General features: G+C 38.6%; 1 protein-coding gene across 2 annotated transcripts in view; it reads left to right on the top strand.

The window, feature by feature from the left end:
* edil3a (EGF like and discoidin domains 3a) overlaps positions 1-22,535 on the top strand; it is a 125,904-nt gene that overhangs the window by 73,234 nt on the left and 30,135 nt on the right. For both annotated transcript variants that reach the window (XM_087794417.1, XM_087794425.1), the window contains 4 exons: positions 6,123-6,304; positions 13,444-13,599; positions 16,357-16,501; positions 16,565-16,749. In XM_087794417.1, the coding sequence (XP_087650543.1) occupies positions 6,123-6,304; positions 13,444-13,599; positions 16,357-16,501; positions 16,565-16,749 (668 nt within the window). The remainder of the gene's footprint in view (positions 1-6,122; positions 6,305-13,443; positions 13,600-16,356; positions 16,502-16,564; positions 16,750-22,535) is intronic.

Here is a 22,535-nt window from a genome sequence, read left to right as displayed (position 1 = left end):
AACACAACCCCCTGCTGCCATCTTACACATATAATCCCGTACAGTACATCATCTTCTAAGCATGTATAGAAGAGGATCAGATGTATGTTTCTCAGTCATATCATGATATTTGTTCTAGCTTATACAACTAGAATACACACAGACACATGGTCACACGTGTGTTCATCACCTCCTCTCCACCACTCTCATTAGTATTGCTTTGCTAATTTGCCCGGGCTGTAGGTAGAGCGTCTGTAAGATGGATGCAGCTGTCACATCATGCTAGTGCTGGTGTTAGTGATGAGCGCTGTCGCGAGGGTTGATTTACGCTCAGGGGCCAGCAGGCCAAGGCCTGTGGGCCGGCGGCTTCTGCCGCTCTGACGGACGACTGGCAGGCGGCTCGTTAAGTCGGGCACATCATCGCCGCGAAGGTGAGAGGGACTCGGGCGCCGCCACCGAGGCTTGACACTCGTGCGGAATATCTTACGCCGAGTGCAGCCTGAGAGGTACAACTCAGACACGCAAATATGATTCAATGTCGCTGCCACTTCGCAGCCCTGTAGTCTCAACAAACCAGAGGCACTTTGTCAGTAAATGACATGGAAATTCACACCGAGTGTGATGTATCCAAGCCGCTCCGGCTACCCTGTAGCAAAGTGGTCGCATTACCATCATGTTGAAGCTGAAAAAAGGAGAATATTGCAACTTGTATTTTTCACACCAAACTGTGATTTTTTTATAACACAGAAGTGTTCGCACTTTTACAGAATGTAAGCTACTCGCTACTACAAAAATTGAAAACATATTTATTTATAAATATATTGATAATTACTTATGAGGTCTGTGTGTTGGCATTAATACGATACAGGGGCAACGATACGGTATAAAGCGATACTGTAGAAATGAGGGTTTATTTGTAGTATTGCCCGAGTACTTGACGAATTTACTGACCACATGACTCCTGACTGAGGCCGTGACTTTTGCCATCTTGTGTCCGGAGGTTTAATTGCAACACGAAAATAATAAATGCTTTTAACATAATAGTCCATACAAAAGCCTTTAAATGTCTCAAAAAAACGACGCCTTATAATCGGGAGCGCCTAATATATGAACATTACCTGGTGGGTGACTTGTTTACAAACACTTTCATGACTCTGCGCCGACTGAGCTGCCACGTGGGCGGGATTGCGTCATTGTGTCAGGGGTTGGATTAACAACGCACGTCACGTCATGGCGGACGGCTATGGAGTAAGATTACTGCCACCGTTATGAGCGAGTGTGTCTTGGTTGTTGTACACTCAAAACATTTCTTTTTTTTGGCGCAAAATCACTCTTCTGCACGCTCAACCAGTCATACACGTACGTTCAACATGCGCCTAATAGTGCTTTTTACACACACTTTATTTTAATATATACTATAAAAACAATTATAATAATAAATAAAATATTTATTGGCGGAAAAGGTATGTTCATATCTTGGGACGCCCTTATTCTTTGTATATACAATGTATGTTGATGCTCCTTGCAAAACCTAATAAGACAATTTTACAATAATACACAATTAACTACTGCTGTGTCTAAAATTAAACACTTCTCGTAATGCACTTACTTGTGCAGTGTGCACATTTTGACAAATAATGCTGTCTCAAATCCAACAATGTCACTACACACTTAAGGGAAATGACTCAACAGTTTCTTCTTCTACTACTTTTTAACGCTGATCGCCACCAGCAGTTGAAACACTATCGCCGACACTTGACAGCGCTTTTCGACAATTGAAACAAGTTATTTTAAGTTGTGTTTCATCGATTTATTATTGTTGTTGTGTTGTTTTGAGTTAAAATTAATTTTTTTCTCGAGACATTTATGCCAGTATGTTCTCAAAAGACACGTCGTCAGTGACAGCGACGTAGCTCTAGACGTAGCATCATCCATGTCACTAGGATTCAGCCATTGAGGGTTGAAAGTGTCCCATCGTTCCACACTCAATATTTATGGCCGTTTTAGTGTGCCAATCGAGTGCGCAAAAGGGCAATACATTTCCGCACACTGCTCCATGTAAACGCACTTGTTTACTCAAAATATTAGGTTAATTTCGGTATGAGTCCAGTTTTAGTGTCAGAAAAGTACTATGTTATCGGGATGGATGATTGGCTTTTACCTGACGTTTGTGAATGTCATGCGATACCCACAATTCCTTGGTGATCTCCAGGTAAATCGCGATTTATATATATAGCATCCTTGATTAAAAACTTTAAAATCAACAAAGCAACATTAATCTAGTTTATTAAAACTCAAAAAAAAAAAAAATTGAAATGATGCCTCGTGAGTCGTGGGGAGAGGTTTGTTGACGTCCAATCCTGTCAAGAGACGCTGTAGTATTGATGTGAACCAAATATATAATTGAGAGAATGCAGATGAAGGGATTATGTAGTTCCAGCGATGATTAACTCGCTGGCTTGTGTAAACGGTCCTAACCCTCGGTCCTACGTAATAAGATTGCTCAGCGAGGAGGAGAGACAACACACTTTTAGATACTCCGTCAGTTTAATCTCTCGACCGGACTCTTGATTTACAAACGTTCATGTCTGAGTGAAACTGATCGATGACGAGTCATAAATACTGCCTGAAGACTTGAATGGAAAGGGATTGTTTTGTGAATAATGATCCATTGCTTCTTGATATACTCTGAAACTTGTAGACTTAAAAAAAAATGATGGTTAAACTCTTTTTTTTTTTAAAACTAAAGGCAGGATTTTCCCGCCAATTCATTTGAGAAGCACTGATGTTGCTAAGTGATAAATTGGCTTATTTCTCTTTGGGAACTTTTCTGTTCATGTATTGTTTATTAAATAAATATTCACAATGAGTTTTCTCCTCACCTTCATGTCGACGAGGAGGTTAGATTATTTTCAGTTTATGTTCCTTTTTAACGTTATAGACAAAAATGTATATCCATTAATGTAGCGACTGTAGCTCAGTTATCTGCGTCTTCGTTCAAAAAGACCAACTTAAAAACTTCCAAATATCTCCATACTGCTCGTCTTTAACGTCCATCTCGTATTGAAGCCTCGACATAAGGAATTGTACTGGAAAAAAGTTAAACAAGTCTATATTTAAGCTTGTTTTTAGCAGACGTTGCTAAGCTAGCAGCCTAAATCTTGCCATGTGTTTCAATGAGGAAAGACGTCAGGCAGGAACTGATAGAGACTGATAACTACCTCTACAAACAACCCTTAAATATACAGACTTATGGAGGTATTTCAATGTTTTGAAGTTTGTCGTTCTAAAGGAAGATGAAGACCACAACTGAGCTTGAGTTTCTCCGTTAAAATGAACAAACATTTTTGTCTATAACTCTAATACAAATGAACAGATTACTCTGATAATAATCCCAACTTTAGTCGACACAAGGGTGAGTAGAAAATAAGGAATATTGGAATTCTGATCACATTTGCTTTAATATCTGTGCTGCACTAGTTATTAAGTAAAATCTTTTTTTTTTTAAAAGGCAGAAATGATATCTTAAAGCAAATGTTTTCTCTTACATCGATAAGAGGGTTTAAAATATCTCTACATTTTTTTTCAGCTATGCTTAATACAATTTAAGAGACTGAACTAAAAGTGTCACCCATGCTCATTGATTTCTGTCCCATATTCAAAAGATATTAAACGTATGAAACTTTAGAACAGAAACTAATTCTCTTAACCTTTTTAATCATTTCCTAATCCAATCTGAATTCTACTAAAATCCAATATTCACATCTGATATTTCAAAACTATCATTAGAAAAGGTCACAGACGTGTTTAAAAATGTGTCTGTCAGCCTGTAAATCAGACATTATTTCCACTTTTAAAGAAGTCAACTAAAAATCGTAGTGTCTGACTCGGTTTAATAAAATGCATGTTCCTCGATGAACTTTTATCCCTTTTTTAACCCCAAATCATTTTTCATTTCAGCTTCTCGTGCCATTGATTTTTGGCGAGCTCTCGAGGAATTAAAACGTCACTTTTTAAGATTTAAATTCTCCTTGTGATTCAAGAACAGATTTTGAATGAGCAAAGAAGTCATCAAGATTTTCTGAAACAAACAGTGATAAGTTGGTCCGTGTATCAAAGGAAAGCTATGAAAATAATAAGATTATTAATTAAGTTAACGTTTGGTTAGATCTAATTCCACTTCTTGGAATATGATTTCAGAGTTCACACACACACACACACACACTCCACTTAAACATTCATTTCTCATTGTCTTCCGTCTGAAAGTATATTCCAGACCCTGAGGCAGCGGTCTCACATTCTAGTCATTTATCCTTCACAAAACTCAAAAAGCACACACAACGTCGATGACTGTTATATGAGGGGAAAAAAAAGACGCTCCAGGAGCTGAAAACCAGGTCCTCCCACGTTATCGCATCATTTCTCAGGAAGCCTGAATCACACAAAACAATCACCTGCCCAAGCCAGAGACAACATATTAGCACAGGGAGCGTTCAAATACATACAGGGAGCTTTGTGTGTGCGTTCTTTGAGTCGATCCCCGGGCGGCGGGATTGTCCTTAGATATTACCCAGACTCAGAACTCACTGTTTCAGCAGCTGCTTAAGTCCTGCTGGAGATGATTTCATTGTTTTCCTTCTTCGCTGACTCTCGGCATTCTTCTTCCGCGGTGAAAGTCTCCTCAGCATTCCTCAGGATTTATTGTCTCCCTGGAATGTGTGTGTGTGTATATGTGAAAGCGCACGTGTCGGCGGACGATTTAGAAAAAAAGTCTTTGTCGTAAATGATGGCGACGGCTTGACAGGCTGCAGGTGACCATCGCTTCGGGCTTCCCCCGCAGGCGACCTCGCGACAGCTACGTCGTTGTTTTCTCATGTCGATAAAGTTTCAATTCATTTGAGCTTTTTTCATTTTATTTTGAAATCGGAAATGTGTCTGCGATAGAACTGTCATAATAAACCAAACATTTAAAAAAACATGACTTTGCCATGTCTCTGTTGCACTAGAGAGTTTTGTCTCCATTCAATCAGCTCCTAATCCCATCACAACAAAGCCCTTCCTGTAGTTATCAGACACGTTTTTTTTTCTAGACCTACTCAATTGTAGCCAGCATAACTTAACTAATAAATCACAGAACTCATTACTGTATTTTTCTGGCGATAAGGCAAACTTAAATTACACATTTTTTCTCAAAAGACCATGATACACCCTATACATTAATTATAATTATTATATTATTGCTAACTGACCACAAACCGATTTGATGTGGTACACAACACTTAAAAATCGGGCAAAATGTGGGTTTACTATGAAGCCGCACAGCAAGTCACTGTGTAATTATTATTATTTTTTATTAATTTTCCTCACCATTATGTGTAAACGTAGTGTACGTCATCTGTCTTTTACCAAACCATGGTTTTTAAGCTGATCAGTGGTCACGGGCGTCGTGGACGGGAGGCGGAGTTATGTGTGGGTGAGGAATTATTATTGGGGAATGAAACCATGCCCACTTAGTCGAAGCTATAGTGAATAATACTTGCTCACTTCTCAATTAACCACGCCCCCTTATGGTAATTCATGAAAAACAATAAACAGACAACAATTTGCCCATGGACAGAGACTGTAAACTATTTAAATATGCTGTTAATGTGTTTTCTAATGGCCTAAAAGTTGACGCCAGTTGACACAAGCTCTTGCTTTCTACACCAAGCCTCAAGTGGACACTTGGAGAACTGCGGCTTTATACACTTTCACATAAGCATCTCCTTCACACATCTTAGTTGATTTTGAAATAAGAATATACCTTTTTCATGATACTGTATCACTATTACATATTCCAAATCATATTTTATATGTATTTTTCTTGAACCATTCTAATCTTTGTTTTATTACCGGCAGAAATTAAAACAATTGGAAATTAACAAGTTACTTTGGCTTTCCAGTGGCCTCATGTTCTTGCTTTAATCAGTGCAAAATACATGACACCGTGCAGGAAACATGAAAAACCATTCGTCAAGAAGACTGATCTGAAACAATATGTCTTTCTGGTTTTCATCTATGGACTTCGCTCCACATGACTAGTTTGTTCAAAATTAAACAAAGTTCATAGGTATCTTAATATCTCTCTCTCCTTCTTCCGTCAGAATGCTCCGGACCGTTGGGCATGGAGGGCGGTATCATCTCCAACCAACAGATAACCGCCTCCTCAACCCACCGCGCTCTGTTTGGACTTCAGAAGTGGTACCCGTACTTCGCACGGCTCAACAGGAAGGGTTTGGTCAACGCCTGGACCGCCGCTGAGAACGATAGATGGCCCTGGATCCAGGTAATCTTCAGAGAAATAAATATTTTTATTTGTATTGTTATTTTTATGCAATGACTTAATTTCAGAAGAGATGTTTACCTTCGGCCCTTTCAGCAAACTGCTTTTGTCATTTGCCCAAGGGCACCTGTGTAGTTAATTGTTACATCTCCAGCTTTTGTTGCGTCGATGTCTCTGGGTCAAGGTGACTGAATGGCCTTGACCCAGAGACAAGACAAGGGATACCAAAAACACATTTGTTATCTTGACCCAAAGATAACACAAGGGTTAATATAGTTGTTAAAATGAATAGATAAGGTTTTCAGTTCAACCTGTTCATTATTTACATGGTATGAGTTTAAGAAATTAAAGCAACTTTCAGTTTAAAGAATAAATGATTGGTTTTAGTGATGATCAGCTCTTTGAAATGGTATCGGGACCTTTATTCCCAGGGATATCCATGTCCTTCGTAAAATGTCAGCGACGACTTTCTCCAGCCAGAGTCTCATTCAGACAAACAGCTCTTTATCTCTGACTTTGAATGAGCAGCACTTTTACTGCAACAATAATCCGATAGATTTTTATTACATTAGTTCACATTTAAATGAACCCATTTTCACCATGTGATGAATGTATTGTAAACAAGCTGGATTTTTTCCCCCCATTTATTAAATCAGCTTATTCTCTCATTGATTCGCTGTTGGATTTACTGGTCAAGCCGAGATGCGATAATTAACATTTAAACTCCACATATTTCTCCTCATTTTGCTTTGGGCTTAGAACCCACCTCCTCCTAAGCGGCTCCCATTAAAATGTCTGTGAAAAGATTTGACAGAAACAGAAACTCAGTCGTTTTTCTTCGACTCAAATCTCGGTAATTAAAACTGAATAAGTGTTTTTTTTTGTTAGCATGCGGTGAAATATCAATCCGACTCTCAGCAAATTAGAGGAAAAATGTGGCCAAAAAAATTCAATCGTACAAAAGTCAAAGTCAGCAGACGCCAGGGAGATAAAGAAAGTAGAAATGTTGGACATTAAACATTCATGTTGTATTGGTTGAGATTAATGACGCCACGTGGGAGGCGGCGGCTGGAGGCATTGTGTGCTTCTACAGTGTAATTGGGACGTATGTGGAGTCGTTGTTGTGAAGACTGACATGACATAACATGTACTTTTCGTCTTATTTCATGTGCCTGCTATTGAATAATAATGCTGTGAATAATACATCACAGCAGTGGAATGTGCATGTACCGAACTCAGGAGTTTATTTTTGGTCTTTGCCTCTGTTCACACACTGATGTTGTGAGAAGATGTTATTTATTTTTTATTTCACACCCAATACTTGCTTACACATGAAATTGCATTTGAACACTCCGGGGAAATATATGCGGCAGGTCAGGCCAGTACCAGAAAGAGAAATTCCTCCTGCCAGCGTTGTTGGGGAAATAAAACAATTCAAATTGTGTGAGGGGCTCAATGGGCTCCATGCATAATGGAATAGAGATTGACCAGATCGTAACGTCACAACTAACTAGTTCCCTAAACACACATCTTAACAAAGCTATTTTGATAAATAATTTAATTTGATATGGCTTATAACAAGGTTTGCCAAGGCCCCTGAAACACCATTAGCTGGGAAAATGTACAATTACAAACTAACAATATTAGTTCTTTCATCCATTACAAGTCTCTCAAAATGATTATAGGGTTTTCGTTGTAGGACTTTGTCTTCTGCTTTTGTCATTTTTGCGAGCATTTATTGCCTCTCAAAAAGTGAAAAAGGTACTTTAATGTCCTTAAATAAATACAATTAAATAATAGATAGATAGATGGATAAAGGGGAAGGGATGGATGGATGGATGGATGGATGGATGGATGGATGGATGGATGGATGGATGGATGGATGGATGGATGGATGGATGGATGGATGGATGGATGGATGGATGGATGGATGGATGGATGGATGGATGGTCGGTCGGACGGACGGACGGACGGACAGGCTTTATTAATCCCTCTGGGAATTTAAGTAATAATAAAGATAAATTAGTAAAAAATATAGGATATTTAGCCTGATTTTATTGCTTGATTTTCTCATTAAAGTTACTTTTATTTTGTGCTTGGTGGCCCCTTTACAAGTCGCTGTATAAAATTGTCCACCACAGAGTGTATTTCCTTACTTTTATTCACTTTCCAATAACAATTGTTATAGATTTTTTAATTTATGTTCAGGACCAATGAGACAGAAATTAATCAGTTGTATAATTAATTCCATTTTTCCCTTTCCTATAATTTTGAAGGACCCCAATTGCCGGACTCGACCTACTTAAAAAAAAAAGAAAAATGAAACTATACTTAAAACATTATTATTTTTTATTTATTTAAAATGTATATATTCCATCAACTGCAAATATTTCTTCCACGAGACAAATAAATTGAGCTCATTTCCAGACAATGTTGCAGAATAAAGTCAAAGATCACTCAGGGTTCGTGTCTCACAAAAGCGCCCGAGGCTCCGTACATGAATCCAAGGACGACGGAGGTTGAAAACTGGCTCCTGCTACAGTTCCTCGGCCACCCTCGGTTATCGTCGCTTCATGCGATATGCACTTGACCTCTCTTTGTTTGCTTCGCCCTGCGGGCATCTTTACACATATATCAACAGTTTGCTTGCTTCTATAATTATTTTCAGATAAACGCCGCTGCTCTGAACAATAGACTCGTCCGACAGCGAAAATCCCTTCTTCCTTTTTACACCCACAGGAAGTTGTTAAACATATTCATGCTTGTGTAAATGAGCTTTAAAAAAGCTCTGGAGAATATTTATGTAGATTATGAAAATTGTTGCAGCTCTCAATTGTTTAGGTTTTAATTTTCTGTTTACACTCTAATGTCGGATAATGCGTCTTGACGTTGTCTATGAATTAATACATATGAGTGTGTACAGTAATTAAATGACTTGGCATATTATCCTCAAGTTCCTCATCAGCAGTTACTTTAAATAGGTGCAACGGGAATCATGATACATTCCTAAACTACATTAAAAATGTTTTTATTTTTCCCTCTTACCTACTGCATTGACAGTCATGGCTCATGTCGTAGAACCGGAACTGTTATGAGAGCTGAGATACTTTTTGAATTGACCAGAAGGATAAAACGAGAAACTGACACAACATTGGCAATTATACTCTTCCGACACTAGGGGGGGGTCAGAAACAATGCTTTATATCTTACCTTTTAGGGCTTTAAACTCCGTTTAAGACTATTTATTTTTCTAATCAACTGTGTACTTTGCACTCCAACTACCATGTGGTCCAAGACAGTGAACAATAGTGATGGTTTTTTCACATCATTTTCCAAAATAGATAAATATTACTCCCTGTTGACCTCCAGTTACAGTATGCACTTCAAATGTTTTTTAGACTGAGAATTTGAATGACTTTTCTACTAAAAGAGATATTTAAAAAATAGCATTTGAAAGGCAGCACCTGTCTTCCTCTTCTTCTTTTTCCTAAAATTCAAATTTCACTAATTTTGTACTCACCCTAATATCAAATAAGGGTTGGTATTATTTTAGAGTAATCTTTTCCTTTTTGCAGTTATAGGCAAAAATGAATATTTAATTTTAATAAGGCGACTGGAGCTCAGGTTCATCCCCTCCGAAATACCTACATGGTGCTTTCCTGTATAAGGCCCATCTTGTATTAAAGCCTCTGCAAGAGTATTTTTTTCATTAACAAGTCTTTTTTTTAAGATTGTTTGTGGTGGAAGCTTAAAGACTAACATGCTACACAAACAGGAAGTACTGGGTAAATATAGTCGACTGCCTACTGGGAACTCCTGCCATATTTACCCGGAGTACTTCCTGTCTGTGTAGCATGTTATTGTTTCAACTTCTGCTAAAAACGAGCTTAAAATATAGACTTGTTTAAGATTTTTTGCAACAATTCCTCTTGACAAGGATTACATACAAGATGGACGTTACAGACGAGCAGTATGGAGGTATTAGGATGTTTTTAAGTTGTTGTTTTTTTTGAAGATGACAACTGAGCTCCTAATCCCAACCCTTAATTGACATGAGGGTGAGTAGAATATGAGTTAGAATTCAGGGTGAACTATCATTTTAACATTAACATCATTTTTTATTTCCATCCTTTTAAGAACTGTTTCTCTGTGGCATCTGCCCCCTAAACAATTAAACCAAAGTGTGCTGCTTCCTTGATGTTTTTAAGATACATATGAACATCTTTTTTGTAAAATCTAAACAGTTTCTACTTCATGATGTTGATGACATACTGGAAGACTGCTGCTTAAAGGGCAGCTAATGTGAAAACCCTACTCTTCCGTCTTATTCACATGTTGTAAGTGTTGAAGTCGTCCTCTTCAAAATGCAGTAGGTCATTAGAAGTTATTACTTAATAAAGTTCTCTCCCATCTGAACTCTCGCCAAACGAGATTAAGGTTTAAATTAAACATTCTGGTGAAAAGTCCTCCCCTAGAAGCCCTAAATCAGTTAAGTACCTAAGTGTTAATCGTGAAACAAAATAAATATTTAGGTAAACATGGTGAGAGTTACTTCTGCCTTTAGGTGTTTTTGTAACGTGTACATTAAGCAGCAAACCTTATTTTTATTATTCGTTATTAATGTACAAAACTGGAGTTTTAGGGTGAGTTTGAAATTGAGTCCTTGAATGCAACTCGTGTTTTTTTGACCAATCAGAGCAGAGTGGGCGTGGTTGCTTGGACGAGACTTGTTCTCAGTCAAAACAGCGCATTTTAAGTGGGTGGGGCTTAAGCGTATTTTCTAATGTAAATATCTTGATTAAATGAGAGTTTTGTGCAAAAAGAATCATACTGATGAGTATAACAGAGGTCCTAGAACAATTTAAGAGACGCTTAAATACATATACTAATGCACATTAGGTGCCCTTTAAAAAAAAGATTAAACTAGCCACGATAGCTAAGAAAATAGAGAATTATCAACATTCAAGACCGACGTTCCAACCGATTCCTTCTTATGTTTTGCTGTGTTTGTGTTAACCCCGCAGGGTGACACTTCTTTTTCCTATTCACACGCAACATCTCTCTGTTGAATGACACATTGTCATGCGTACACACAGGACGTCGCTCTGTACGTCGCACTTCAACCAACACATTGTGTTGCGATGGAAGAACGGAGGTTTTGCCACCGAGTGGTTGTTAGAAAAATGTGAAGGATCACCCCAATTACCGAGCTGGTGGCCTTTAAGTGACAGCGCTTCTAATTAAGTGAGGAAGCATCTCTCTCCGCCCGGGATGCGAAAAACGTGTGGATCATTGTTGTAGCAGGTCTTGAAAACGTCGGAGCTTATTTGCTCGTGGAGGAAGAAAAAAAGTCAAAATAAATCCCCGCTGGTGTGGTTTTTATTTGAAACACCAAAACTGTCTCTGTAGTATTCTCTTGTGCCAATCAAAACACAGTTCCATCTTCGCAGTGAGTCCCAAATGATCCTCAATAAAGTGCAATTTCTTTACTCTTTATTGTGTTTCAACAACAACAATATTGTCCAGACGTTTGTTTGCTTCAATTTCTGGGGAAAAAAAAAAAGCGATGATGTTTAACTTCAGTCCAAATCCACCAAATGTTTCCTTTTTTTTTTTTATCAACTCACTTATATTCCCTGTGGCTCCGTATGGAAAATGTAACAGCTGAGTTTCCTTTTTGTATATTGGACTAGTCTGGGATGAACGAACACTGTGTAAATGATATCCCTGGATGTTTACTTAGATGCACAACAATCTCAACATGATACCCCGTCCCCTGTTGCGTTTTACGCGTCTTAGCATTTTTATTTAGCGTCTGTGAAATTCACTGGAAATTGACCTTAATATGTAAGTAAGTTAGCAATATTTGTAGAGAGCTTTTGTGCAACGTTTTGATAAAGGACAGATAACATAGACTCAACAGATTTATAAATGTCTATAAACTGCACAAACTGAGCCTTGATATATTCTTCGACTCTCATGAGAAACTTCAAGTGAATTCAGTCGTTCAAGTTCAGTCAAAATTCGAACTTCACTCATTTTCTACTCACGCTCATGCCGACTAAGGGTTGAGATTATTTTCAAATAATCTGTTCCTTTTAAGTTTTAAATTTATGTCCATGCTAATTTAGCGAGTAGCGTCACTTTTCTTTGTCTTTATCTTTGTCCAAAAATACGCACTTAAAAACATCCAAATCCCTCCATACTGCTCGTCTGTAATAACATTAAGAATTGTTCCGAAAAATATCTGAAAAGTCTATATTTTGAGCTGGTTTGTAGCGTAAGATCCAAGGCTATCAGCCTACAGACCTTGGACACTGACACTCACTATGTGTTTCAAAGTTTTAATACTTGGACTAGGACTTGGATCTTCTGCTACAAAAAAAACTTCAAAATATAATATAAAAGATGTTTTTCAAGAATAAATTCTTATGTGGAGGCTTCAATACAAGAAGTAGGTTATAGACAAGCAGTATGGAGCAAGTATAGTATAGTGTACTTCGATGTTTTTAGGTTTGTCTTTTTAGACGAAGACAACGGAGCGCTAGCAGCTATGTTAGCATCGACTTACATTTTTGCCTTTAATTACTAAAATGAATAATACTTACCTTTAGTTGACATAAGAGTATGTAGTAAATGAGTGGAATGTGATTTTTTTTTTGTTTGGGGTGAACCGTGCCTACCAGTTTGTATTTGAAAGCAGATGATATAATGTTGACAAACGAACTACTCATCTCCCATCTTGCCTTGTGGCTCAGTCACCCAAACACAGTCCGGGGTGGATTCAGATTTAAGCCCCTTGTGAATTCCTGTTATTATAAAAGCTATTTATTTGGATGATAAACACTAATAAAAGAGAATCCAAAATGATTTTTTAAAAAGTCATTTGCAGCATCGCAGCTTTCATCTCCTCACATATTTGTGGTGTTGAGCGTCCACAGGTGTGTGATGTTACGACGCAGATGTTACGACTAAATGATCGCCTCCATTACTTATATGTATCGACTGCGAGAATGGATTATGTGTCTGCTTTGATCACGCTCGTTCTGAATAAGAGCGATAGCTCTGACAGGAACAATGCGTGGCCTCAGGAGGCTTTTTCTTCTTCAACTTTGTCTTTTTTTTCTTTTTTTTTCTCATAGATTAACCTGCAGCGGAGAATGAGGGTCACCGGGTTGATTACCCAGGGTGCAAAGAGAATCGGCAGTCCGGAGTATGTCAAGTCATACAAAGTGGCGTACAGCGATGACGGGAAGACCTGGAGAACGTATAAAGTGAAGGGCAAAGATGAGGATATGGTGAGTCACAGTGCCTTCACCTTCATGCTTTAAGTTACCTCAGAACACACATTTCCATCCAGGCAGTGTGTGTGTGTGTGTGTGTGTGTGAAGTGTGTGTGTGTGTGTTGAGCCAAGGACAGGTTGGAGGACATGATGAGATGGCTTTTTAATTAGCTGGCGCACACCGGGGCTATCGTGCAGTCCCTAACCCCCCTCCGCGGTTATGACATCAAGATTGAATTTTATACTATTTGGGGAGGTGCAGCCACAATACGGGCACAAAAGTTGTCCGTCACATATGACAGCCGTCCTTCGTTTGTCTCTTCTGGGATTGACCCTGAACTTCCAAACTTCATTGTCAACCTTAAATTGAGGGTCCGTGTGCCGGAGTTTAATATAGTTCCATTACAGTGTGAGTCAAGTGCCCCAGCATTGAGTTGGACCTATATTACTTTTCTTTTTGAAAGATTAAGTCAATACAAACTGTATAAGACGCAACGGTTTTCCATCAGATGTGGGACTCCCTCGTGTACTCAACGTTGGTACTGTCGCAATCCAAGTCCAACATTTTTTGGAAGATGAGTTCCAGAGTACAACTTTGAAAGCACAAGTGAAATGATTCCAGCTAAGATAGTTAATGTAAGCAAAGTGACCAACCTGCTATATATTTAAGCAAAAAAACCCAACCCTATTGTGGTGGATAAATCAAGCGCCACTGTTTCTATACCAACACACTGTCCTTAAAGTGGTAGTTCACTCAAAATTCAAACTTCACTTATTCTTTACTCATCCTCAGGTTGGGATTATTTTCAGAGTATATGTTCCTTTTTAGAGTTATAGTAATGTTATTTTAAGGAAGAAACTTCCTCAAAAAAGACGCTTAAAAAACATCCTTATGCCTTCATACCTCTCGTCTTCAACGTCCATCTTGTATTGAAGTCTCGACGAGAAGAGTTGTTCCAGAAGAAAATAAACAAGTCTATATTTTACGTTTGTGGCGGATGTTTAAACAGTACAATAAACAACTCATAGTAATATTGCGAGCGGTGAAAGTGTAAAAAGTTGACTGCTCGCGATATTACCCGGAGTACTGTCGGAGTACTTTCATCGCCAGCCACTGTTCACATTAGTATACTATTGATGAATACTATTTTTGTTTTTTAAAATAATTCTACAAATGTATGGCTGAACCAAGTCATGCTCGATGGCAGGAAAAAGTGACTAAACTATTACCATTGGAAAAAAATCATGTGTTTAAGGGATAAGACTTTGAAGGAAAATTGAGTACATTTCTAGATATATTGAGGGGAATTATATGTCACAGAGTCTGGAGGAAATGGAAGGTGAATGAATGGACAGTTTCAGATGAAAAATGTGCGACCTTTTTTTACCCGTGAGGGATTGGGATCATATCATAGCATTCAAGATTCAAGATTCAAAGTGTTTATTGTCATATACATCGAGAAACACGTTTCCCTATGCAATGAAATTCTTTCTTTGCCGTCCCTCCACAAATATCGGCGTAACAAAAAAATAAAAATAAATATAAATATACATAGCAAAAAAGTCAAGATGAAATAACAATAAAAAATGAGTGACCTCATTAATATTGTAGTTTATATTCATTTTAAATGTATTTTTATTTTATGAATTCAGTTATTGTTGTTTGTTTTTCCGCCTTACATATTAGATATACTTACGTAAGAAAAATAATTAAACGCATGTTTCAAAAATATAATTCCACAAACATAGTGTTATAATTATACTGACCTCTTTAAAAAAGTCATTTTAGATTAACGTTTTCAGACCCTGTTACCAGAGCAAATACTTCCTGGAATATAACTAGACGAAAAAAACAAAAATTCCAGGAAATGAACGCCTCATGAAATTGCTTTGCGTGGCAGCGTTGTAAATCAACTTCCTGCAGTCAGTGACCAACGGTTATCAGCAGGAGAGGTCGGTAGCTGTAATCTTGCACTGGAGCCATTTCAACACCTTTTCAGGAGGACCTTGATTATTACTACATTATCATTTATTTGAATTTTTGGATATTTTAATAGTTAAAGAGACAGTTTTCCCAAAATTTAAACGTCACTCATTTTCTACTCACCCTCATGTCGACTTCTTTCTTTTATACATTTCTTCTATTGTCATTTTTCCTTTTTTTGAGTTGTGTGTCCCTTAAGAAAACTTGCTTTTTCCCTTTTTCTTTATTTGTCTTTGGGCTTCACAGCCCCTCTCAAAAGCCGCAGTGAGGCCCACTGATAACATGTAATACCCTTCTCCATCTGTCCAGATCTATAACCTAAAGTAATGACTTTTTTAACGTTTCTGTGACAAAAAACATAGTCTTTTAAACCATGTCTAGTGATTTTCAAACATAATCGCAGATAATATGTGTTAATGTGCCGCTTGTTAGGATCCCAAGCCAGCGATCAAACAGTCCGTTGTTGTATTGACACGGTTGTCTCTGAGCGCGACAAGCTAATGGTTAGTTTTTTATCAGTGCAGCACTTCAAACGCCGCTTCCGATGGCACCGTTACAGACGCTTCAGTTAAACACTGTATTGGCCTATTTGGCCGCTAAACGATAACGCCGGCTCCAATGAGCCGAGAAGTTGTCTATTTTTTCTTCTAATTCTAGCCCATTGACCTTGAATGACGGCAATTTGTCGAGAGTTGAGCACACGCTGGAGACGCTGGCGGACGATCAGCGACGCAATAAAAACCAATCACTTAACCCCCCCCCACCCGACTGCGATTCCCGTCCCACAGGTTTTCCGCGGAAACATGGATAACAACGCTCCATCGGCAAACTCCTTCACCCCTCCGATCGAAGCGCAGTACGTCCGCATTTACCCCCAAGTCTGCAGGAGGCACTGCACCCTTCGCATGGAGCTGCTGGGATGTGAACTTACGGGTGAGTTCATTACCCTGAAAGTACATCTTGCATTTTAAACGTGCGTTTCTTTTTCGTCTCCAGGCTGCTCCGAACCCCTCGGGATGAAATCCGGTCATGTTCAGGATTACCAGGTCACGGCTTCCAGCATCTTCAGGACGCTCAACATGGACATGTTCACCTGGGAGCCCGGAAAAGCCCGTCTGGACAAGCAAGGGAAGGTCAACGCCTGGACGGCGGGGCACAGCGACCAGTCGCAGTGGCTACAGGTAAGGACCCCCCCATAAAACCTGCTACAGGAACAGGATGGATTTATTCCTCCATAATGAGTCGATCGCTTTCCATTTGCTTTTGTAATCGCGTGCGTATATCGCCCAGGAATACTGACGCCCGCCTGTGTAGATCACACCGTACGACAAAAGATTTAATTAAACCTCATATGCAATGACTCTGTTGACGTTAACAGTGCCGGTTTGTGAATGAATTTCAATCTGAAATCTCTCCCCGCCGTTAACAGGTTCTCACCATTGTGTGCAGACACAGCCTATTCGATTTCAGTGTTGTCGAAAGCCAAACACCCACAGTGCCTTTTGTTGGACGAATCCAGCGACTGTTATCTCTGGCCCCAATCCAGACTTTCTATCTCTATCAAAACCAGCCAATCCATTTGCTTTCATTAAAAGAGAACTGATGGCAGAAAACATTCCCCTAAAAGGGACACGATACGTCTCAAAAGTGAGGATTTACATAGCGGCGTCTACGCTCCACGGTGTGAGCGATGGATTGATGGAGGTCATTTGGAAAAATGGATGTAATCAGAGTGTATCAAAATGATAATTTTCGCTCCTGGCTATTATCGCATCGATGCTCCGTTGTACTATTCAAGTAGGACTTCAATTTTTGGAAGAGCTTGAGTTAGTAGTTTTAATCATTCAGCAAACTTTTACTTTTCAGGTTACATTGTTTACTCACCTGTGAAGTTGTTCTGTGGCTGTGGCTGAATTATTCGGATAAGTCTGGATGCCATAGCTCAACGGTACGAGTCAAACGCCAGTTTGGCGACGCAAAGCAGGAAAGTCCTTCCGCTCTCCAGTTCATTGTTTGAAACGTCTGTTCCTGTCTTTACATATTTAATTTACTTTTGAGGTAATTCGCCTCGGAGAGGATCAACCATGTGTGTTTTGAAGAGAGGGCCATGACTGAGACTAACTGACATTCAAGCCACTTTCGTTTCTGGCTCTGATTTCTAGTTACAATTTCACAGGTTTTCGCACTTTATATCCTGCGACAACTGGATGTGACCGAAAACTCCTTGAGTCCCCAGTACTTTTGAATTTGCACCGCAGATTCTCCTTCACATGGGTTAAAAGTAGGGCTTCGTATTTTCCCGGTACCTTTACTTTCAATACCGGTAAGGATACCAATACCTTCACTTTAATACCTGTTCCTTAACAATATTTTTCTCGATACCGACTCTGTGAGATCAATTCTAACAAAAAGGAAATTATCATACATTACAAAGCACATATCTTCAGCTTCATTTTTTGAGCTTTGGTAAATTTCCATTTCAAGCTGTATTCCCACAGAAAAACTTCTAAACAAATACTTAGCATGTGAGAACACTTGCTAAAAACTGACAAACTAATATGTTGTTCACTCCTGTTTTTTGTTTTTTCTTCAGAAAAATTCACACATTATCAAGGTTCGATCACACGGGGGCACAGAAACTTGGCACCAAAAGACAAAGTATGTTTCGATACTAGAAGTTTGTAATCGTGTAATGAGTTCACTAAGAGGGAGTGAGATTTTGTTGTTCACATTAGAGTTTGTTGCGTTATTAAAAGATTTTACATTTTATGGCTAATCTGGCAAGTTTGTTTCACCTCATTTTTAGGTTTCGGTCTCACTAAAAAAATGCTGTGGCTTGTGATGAGCTGATGAAGCTTCATGAAGCATCCCCCATTTTTGTTAGTAGCTCAGTTGCTATGAGCTCAGTTTAAAATCATGAGGTTTCAATAATATAAATGTTTAAAGCAATAAACTAAGGAGCAGAGAGTGACATCTAGTGGGCTCTGATACTGTTTCATGAAGCTTCACTGGCCCATCCCTAGTTAAGGAAATCAATGAGAGTGGTTTATTCAGTTGCTCAATGTATTTCAAAACAATGGAAAATAGATACTTTTAGTATCTTAGTCTACTATTTTTCCAATATCGCTCTGTAATGAAAATTTATTTTCACTTCAGGAACAGTTTCAAATCCCACCACACTAGCTAGAAACGACATTAAATAATTTAATTATTAAATAACGATAATCGTTAGAAGAGAAGATTTGTTATTTTAAGTTCAAATAAAGTTTAAACTGATTATTCATTTGATTTCGAAATCATAACAATGATTTTAATTTATTATTTTTTAATTGGATGTTTTTTATTACAATGTTTTCCTTACCAGCTCTAATACTCAGTCAAACATTCCTCGTAATCTTAAATAACTAATGTTTAAATTGTCAGTTATCTTTGAGGAGAGACAAGAACGTTCTGCAGAGCACCGTTTCCTTAAAGAAATCCAACAATTCTAGAATTCATAAAACGGTTCAGAGGAATCTAACCTTGTCTTTTCTGACGCTGTAAAAGTGTGAGTTAATTCTGACGGGTGGTCTGTTAGTGTCTTGACTGGAACATGAGTCTGGTGTGTATTTTATTTCCCAGAAATCTTTGAGGCAAAGGTGCGAGCTCTGTGTCGGAGGAGACGGGCACTCAGGGTCGGCTCCATCCAGACCCGCCCGCTCAGCTAAACAAAATTGATTGCTGTGGGTGAAGGTAAACCCGGAGCTCTCACATTACATGCTGTGCCTTCTAGAAAAAAAAAGAAGAAAAGTGCTTCATACACCCAGTGAGCAAATGATTGTGTAATGACAGCTTGTGACAAAGACAGATTCCGACGAAGAAGAAAAAAGGATGGATGAAAAGCGAAAAGCTGTTTTACATTTGCATTCATGAGGCAATTTAAACGGCCCGTAAATGAGTTTTAAAGATCCTACCGTCCAACAGTTGCCATGGCAATAAACTGAATTTCAACGACATTGTTAAATGAGTGCAAACCCTACAGATTAATGGAATTAATCAGGCTTAATGACAAATTGCGGATTCTATTAATCAAGACAAATTATTCTGCTCGTAGACAGCTGGGTTTCCTCGCATTTAAAAACTGGATGTGTCGACGGAAAATGATGGATTCACTCTTTTCTTTCACGTTCAAAGTGTTCTTGGTCTTTGACGAGTGATATTATGTGAACTGGTATGATGAAGACATTGAGCTCATCTTATATATGCAGCTCTAATAGACTCAGGGACTCATTCATTTCATAGTTAAAGTAAGTAAGTAAGTAATTTTTATTTGTATAGCGCTTTTTCAGACCAGGGTCTGTGTTAATCTTTGTATCCTTTTTCCTTTCATCTATGTTTTTATTTGCGCTTTGTCATCCCTTGCGCTTTGTTCATGTATTTGCAATTTGTTCTTGTTTTCATGGAACTATCGTCTGCTGTAAACTGGAAACCCAATTGCCTGCAAGATCTCCAGAGGGATTAATAACTCTGTGTTATCTTGATCTTTTTAGTATATATTTTTTGAGTATTTTATTTGTATTGTTTAAGCGATTTTTGACCTTGGTCAAGAAAAGCGCTATATAAATATAAATTACTTACTTACTAATATACACAGGCAGTAAAAAAGGATTTTAAATTTTCTTTATTCTCCTTTGAGGGAAATTTTAATTGTCCAAGCAGAAAGTTCAGAAAAGATTTAAAACATACGTTAATAAATTAAATAATATAGATATAATACAATAAAGAGGTTGAAAGAGAGTTAAAAACACTAAATAAACATTTTATTTTGTATGAAATAGTCCGACCGCAGTGGGCCGTCCACCAAAAAACAAGAAAATTGCTAACATAGAACACGTTATCTTACTGTTTAAAACACACTGAATCTAATTGCATCTAATATCATGTAGAGCCAACTCCCTTTTGCATCTGGCATCAATATCCCTCTCTAGCCTGTAATGATTTATGAATTTGATTTTTTCTTATTTTTTTTTTATTTTTTAGCCAGCCTTAGCTGAGTTTGCTTTACGTGTAATTAATCAGCAAACAAACCATTAACAAGTTCCAGGGCCTCGTGTTGCCAAAGTCTGAATAATTAAATGGACTCTTAATCACCAACTTTTACCGTTATTTATTTTTCTCTCCACAAGACTAATTAAAACCTCAATTTTATATTTGAATGACGCCCAATAAAAAAACAAGCGGATCGTTAAGTTGTTGTTCTTTTCATCCAGTGTTAAAACAGACTTCAAATATTGTGAGAAAAAGAGCAGATTTCCAGCTGAAATAAGTGTCCGCTCTATTAAAATTTAGTGTCTTTAACAAACTGAAAACCCTTCAATATGTTTTTCAAGTGGGAAGCCGAAGCTGTCAGACTGAAGCGAGCGCTCCATCTGCCGTGAGCAGATTACTTAATTATGCACATTAACATGTCCACATATTAAAGAGAACATTGCCGAAGAAACAGAAGCTGCTTTCAATTTAGTGAGCCTCTGTTTATTTGTCACACGTGGAGCAAAAACAACTGTTTACGGACCCCGGGGAGTTTTCGGATGGTGGGCCCGAGACAAACGTATTTCCCTGACGAGAAAATGAACAAGTGTTGGACTCGAAAGGAGTCGGTGAAGCATTCGCCACGAGTCACTGCCATCAAATGAGTTTAGTTTTAGATTAATTCAAAAGCACACGAATGAGGGCAGACCTTCGCCAAGCAGCTCGTTTTCACCCCAGTTTTTTTTGTGATTATTCTCAGCATTTTTTTTAAGTCTATAACTGTTGACACAGTTTCAAGTGTTAAATAAAGTTCATGAGTCCAAGCACGGCATGTTCAAAAAAAGGTAAATCCAAAACACCAACGAAGCAAAAACAGTAAAAAGAGGTGGGTTGCAGGCTGCAGACAGTAACTGGGGCTCTAAGGAGAGAAAAAACAAAAAATCAAAAAGGCAAAAACTTACAAACACCACCGCTGGCAACAAAAAAAGAGTAGCAATACGTAATCCACAAGAGTTATCCAGAGCAGGAGTAGCACAAGAGCATACCAGGTCAGTGGAAACGATTCACTCGCGCTGCTCAGGGACCCTCGGTCCTAAGAGCATTGCAGCGCAGATTGTCAGATTGTGAGATTGCCTGCAGCCGGTGCTCCCCAACCTCTGTGTAGAGAGAACAAAAACACACAAGGAGCCGAAATAGAACTATAAAATAAAACACTGCGAAAAAGTGGTATCGATGAATATATAGTAGGCGAAGAAGAGTTGCTCTAGAGTGATGACAAATGACAAATGTTGAGCGAGCACTAGTGAAGTTGAGCGCGTGTATGACGGCTAGAGCGCAGAGTGATTTTGCGAAAAAAAAAAAAAGTTTTGAGTGTACAACAACCAAGACACACTCGCTAAAAAAACAGTGGCAGTAATCTCACTCCCTAGCCGTCTGCCATGATGTGACATGCGTCGTAAATCCCAGCCCGTGATGACGCAATGACATAATCCCACCCACGGCGTGTCGGCTAAGTCGGCGTAGAGTCATGAAAGTGTTTGTGAACCAGTCACCCACCAGATAATTTCTATATATGAGGTCCTCCGGATTATAAGGCGCACTGTCGTTTTTTGAGAAAATTAAAGGATTTAGGTGCGCCTTATAGTGCGGAAAGTACAGTACCTCCTTGGCAGAGGTAATAACATGCACAAGTTGAAGAGTCAGCAAAAACTGGGGCAATAATTAGCCTAAAATACAGTTTTTCGTTTTATATCCCCACAAATTGAACAACGTGGTCACATTAAAAGATTCATGTTTTTATTTCCCAGGTTTCTTGAGTCTTATGCCCCCCCCCCCCCAAACCTCTCAACTTTTTTTGGGGGGGATGCGAGTCATCCATGAGTTATTGTGTCACCCAGAACTTTATTACCTGCCCTGTGCGCCAGAGATTTGTTTCCCCAGTTAACGCACTGCTTCCTGT

This window comes from Callionymus lyra, chromosome 1, assembly GCF_982586985.1.
Source record: "Callionymus lyra chromosome 1, fCalLyr1.hap1.1, whole genome shotgun sequence".
Classification (NCBI taxonomy): Eukaryota; Metazoa; Chordata; class Actinopteri; order Syngnathiformes; family Callionymidae; genus Callionymus; species Callionymus lyra.
This window is presented reverse-complemented; position numbering and strand designations above follow the sequence as displayed.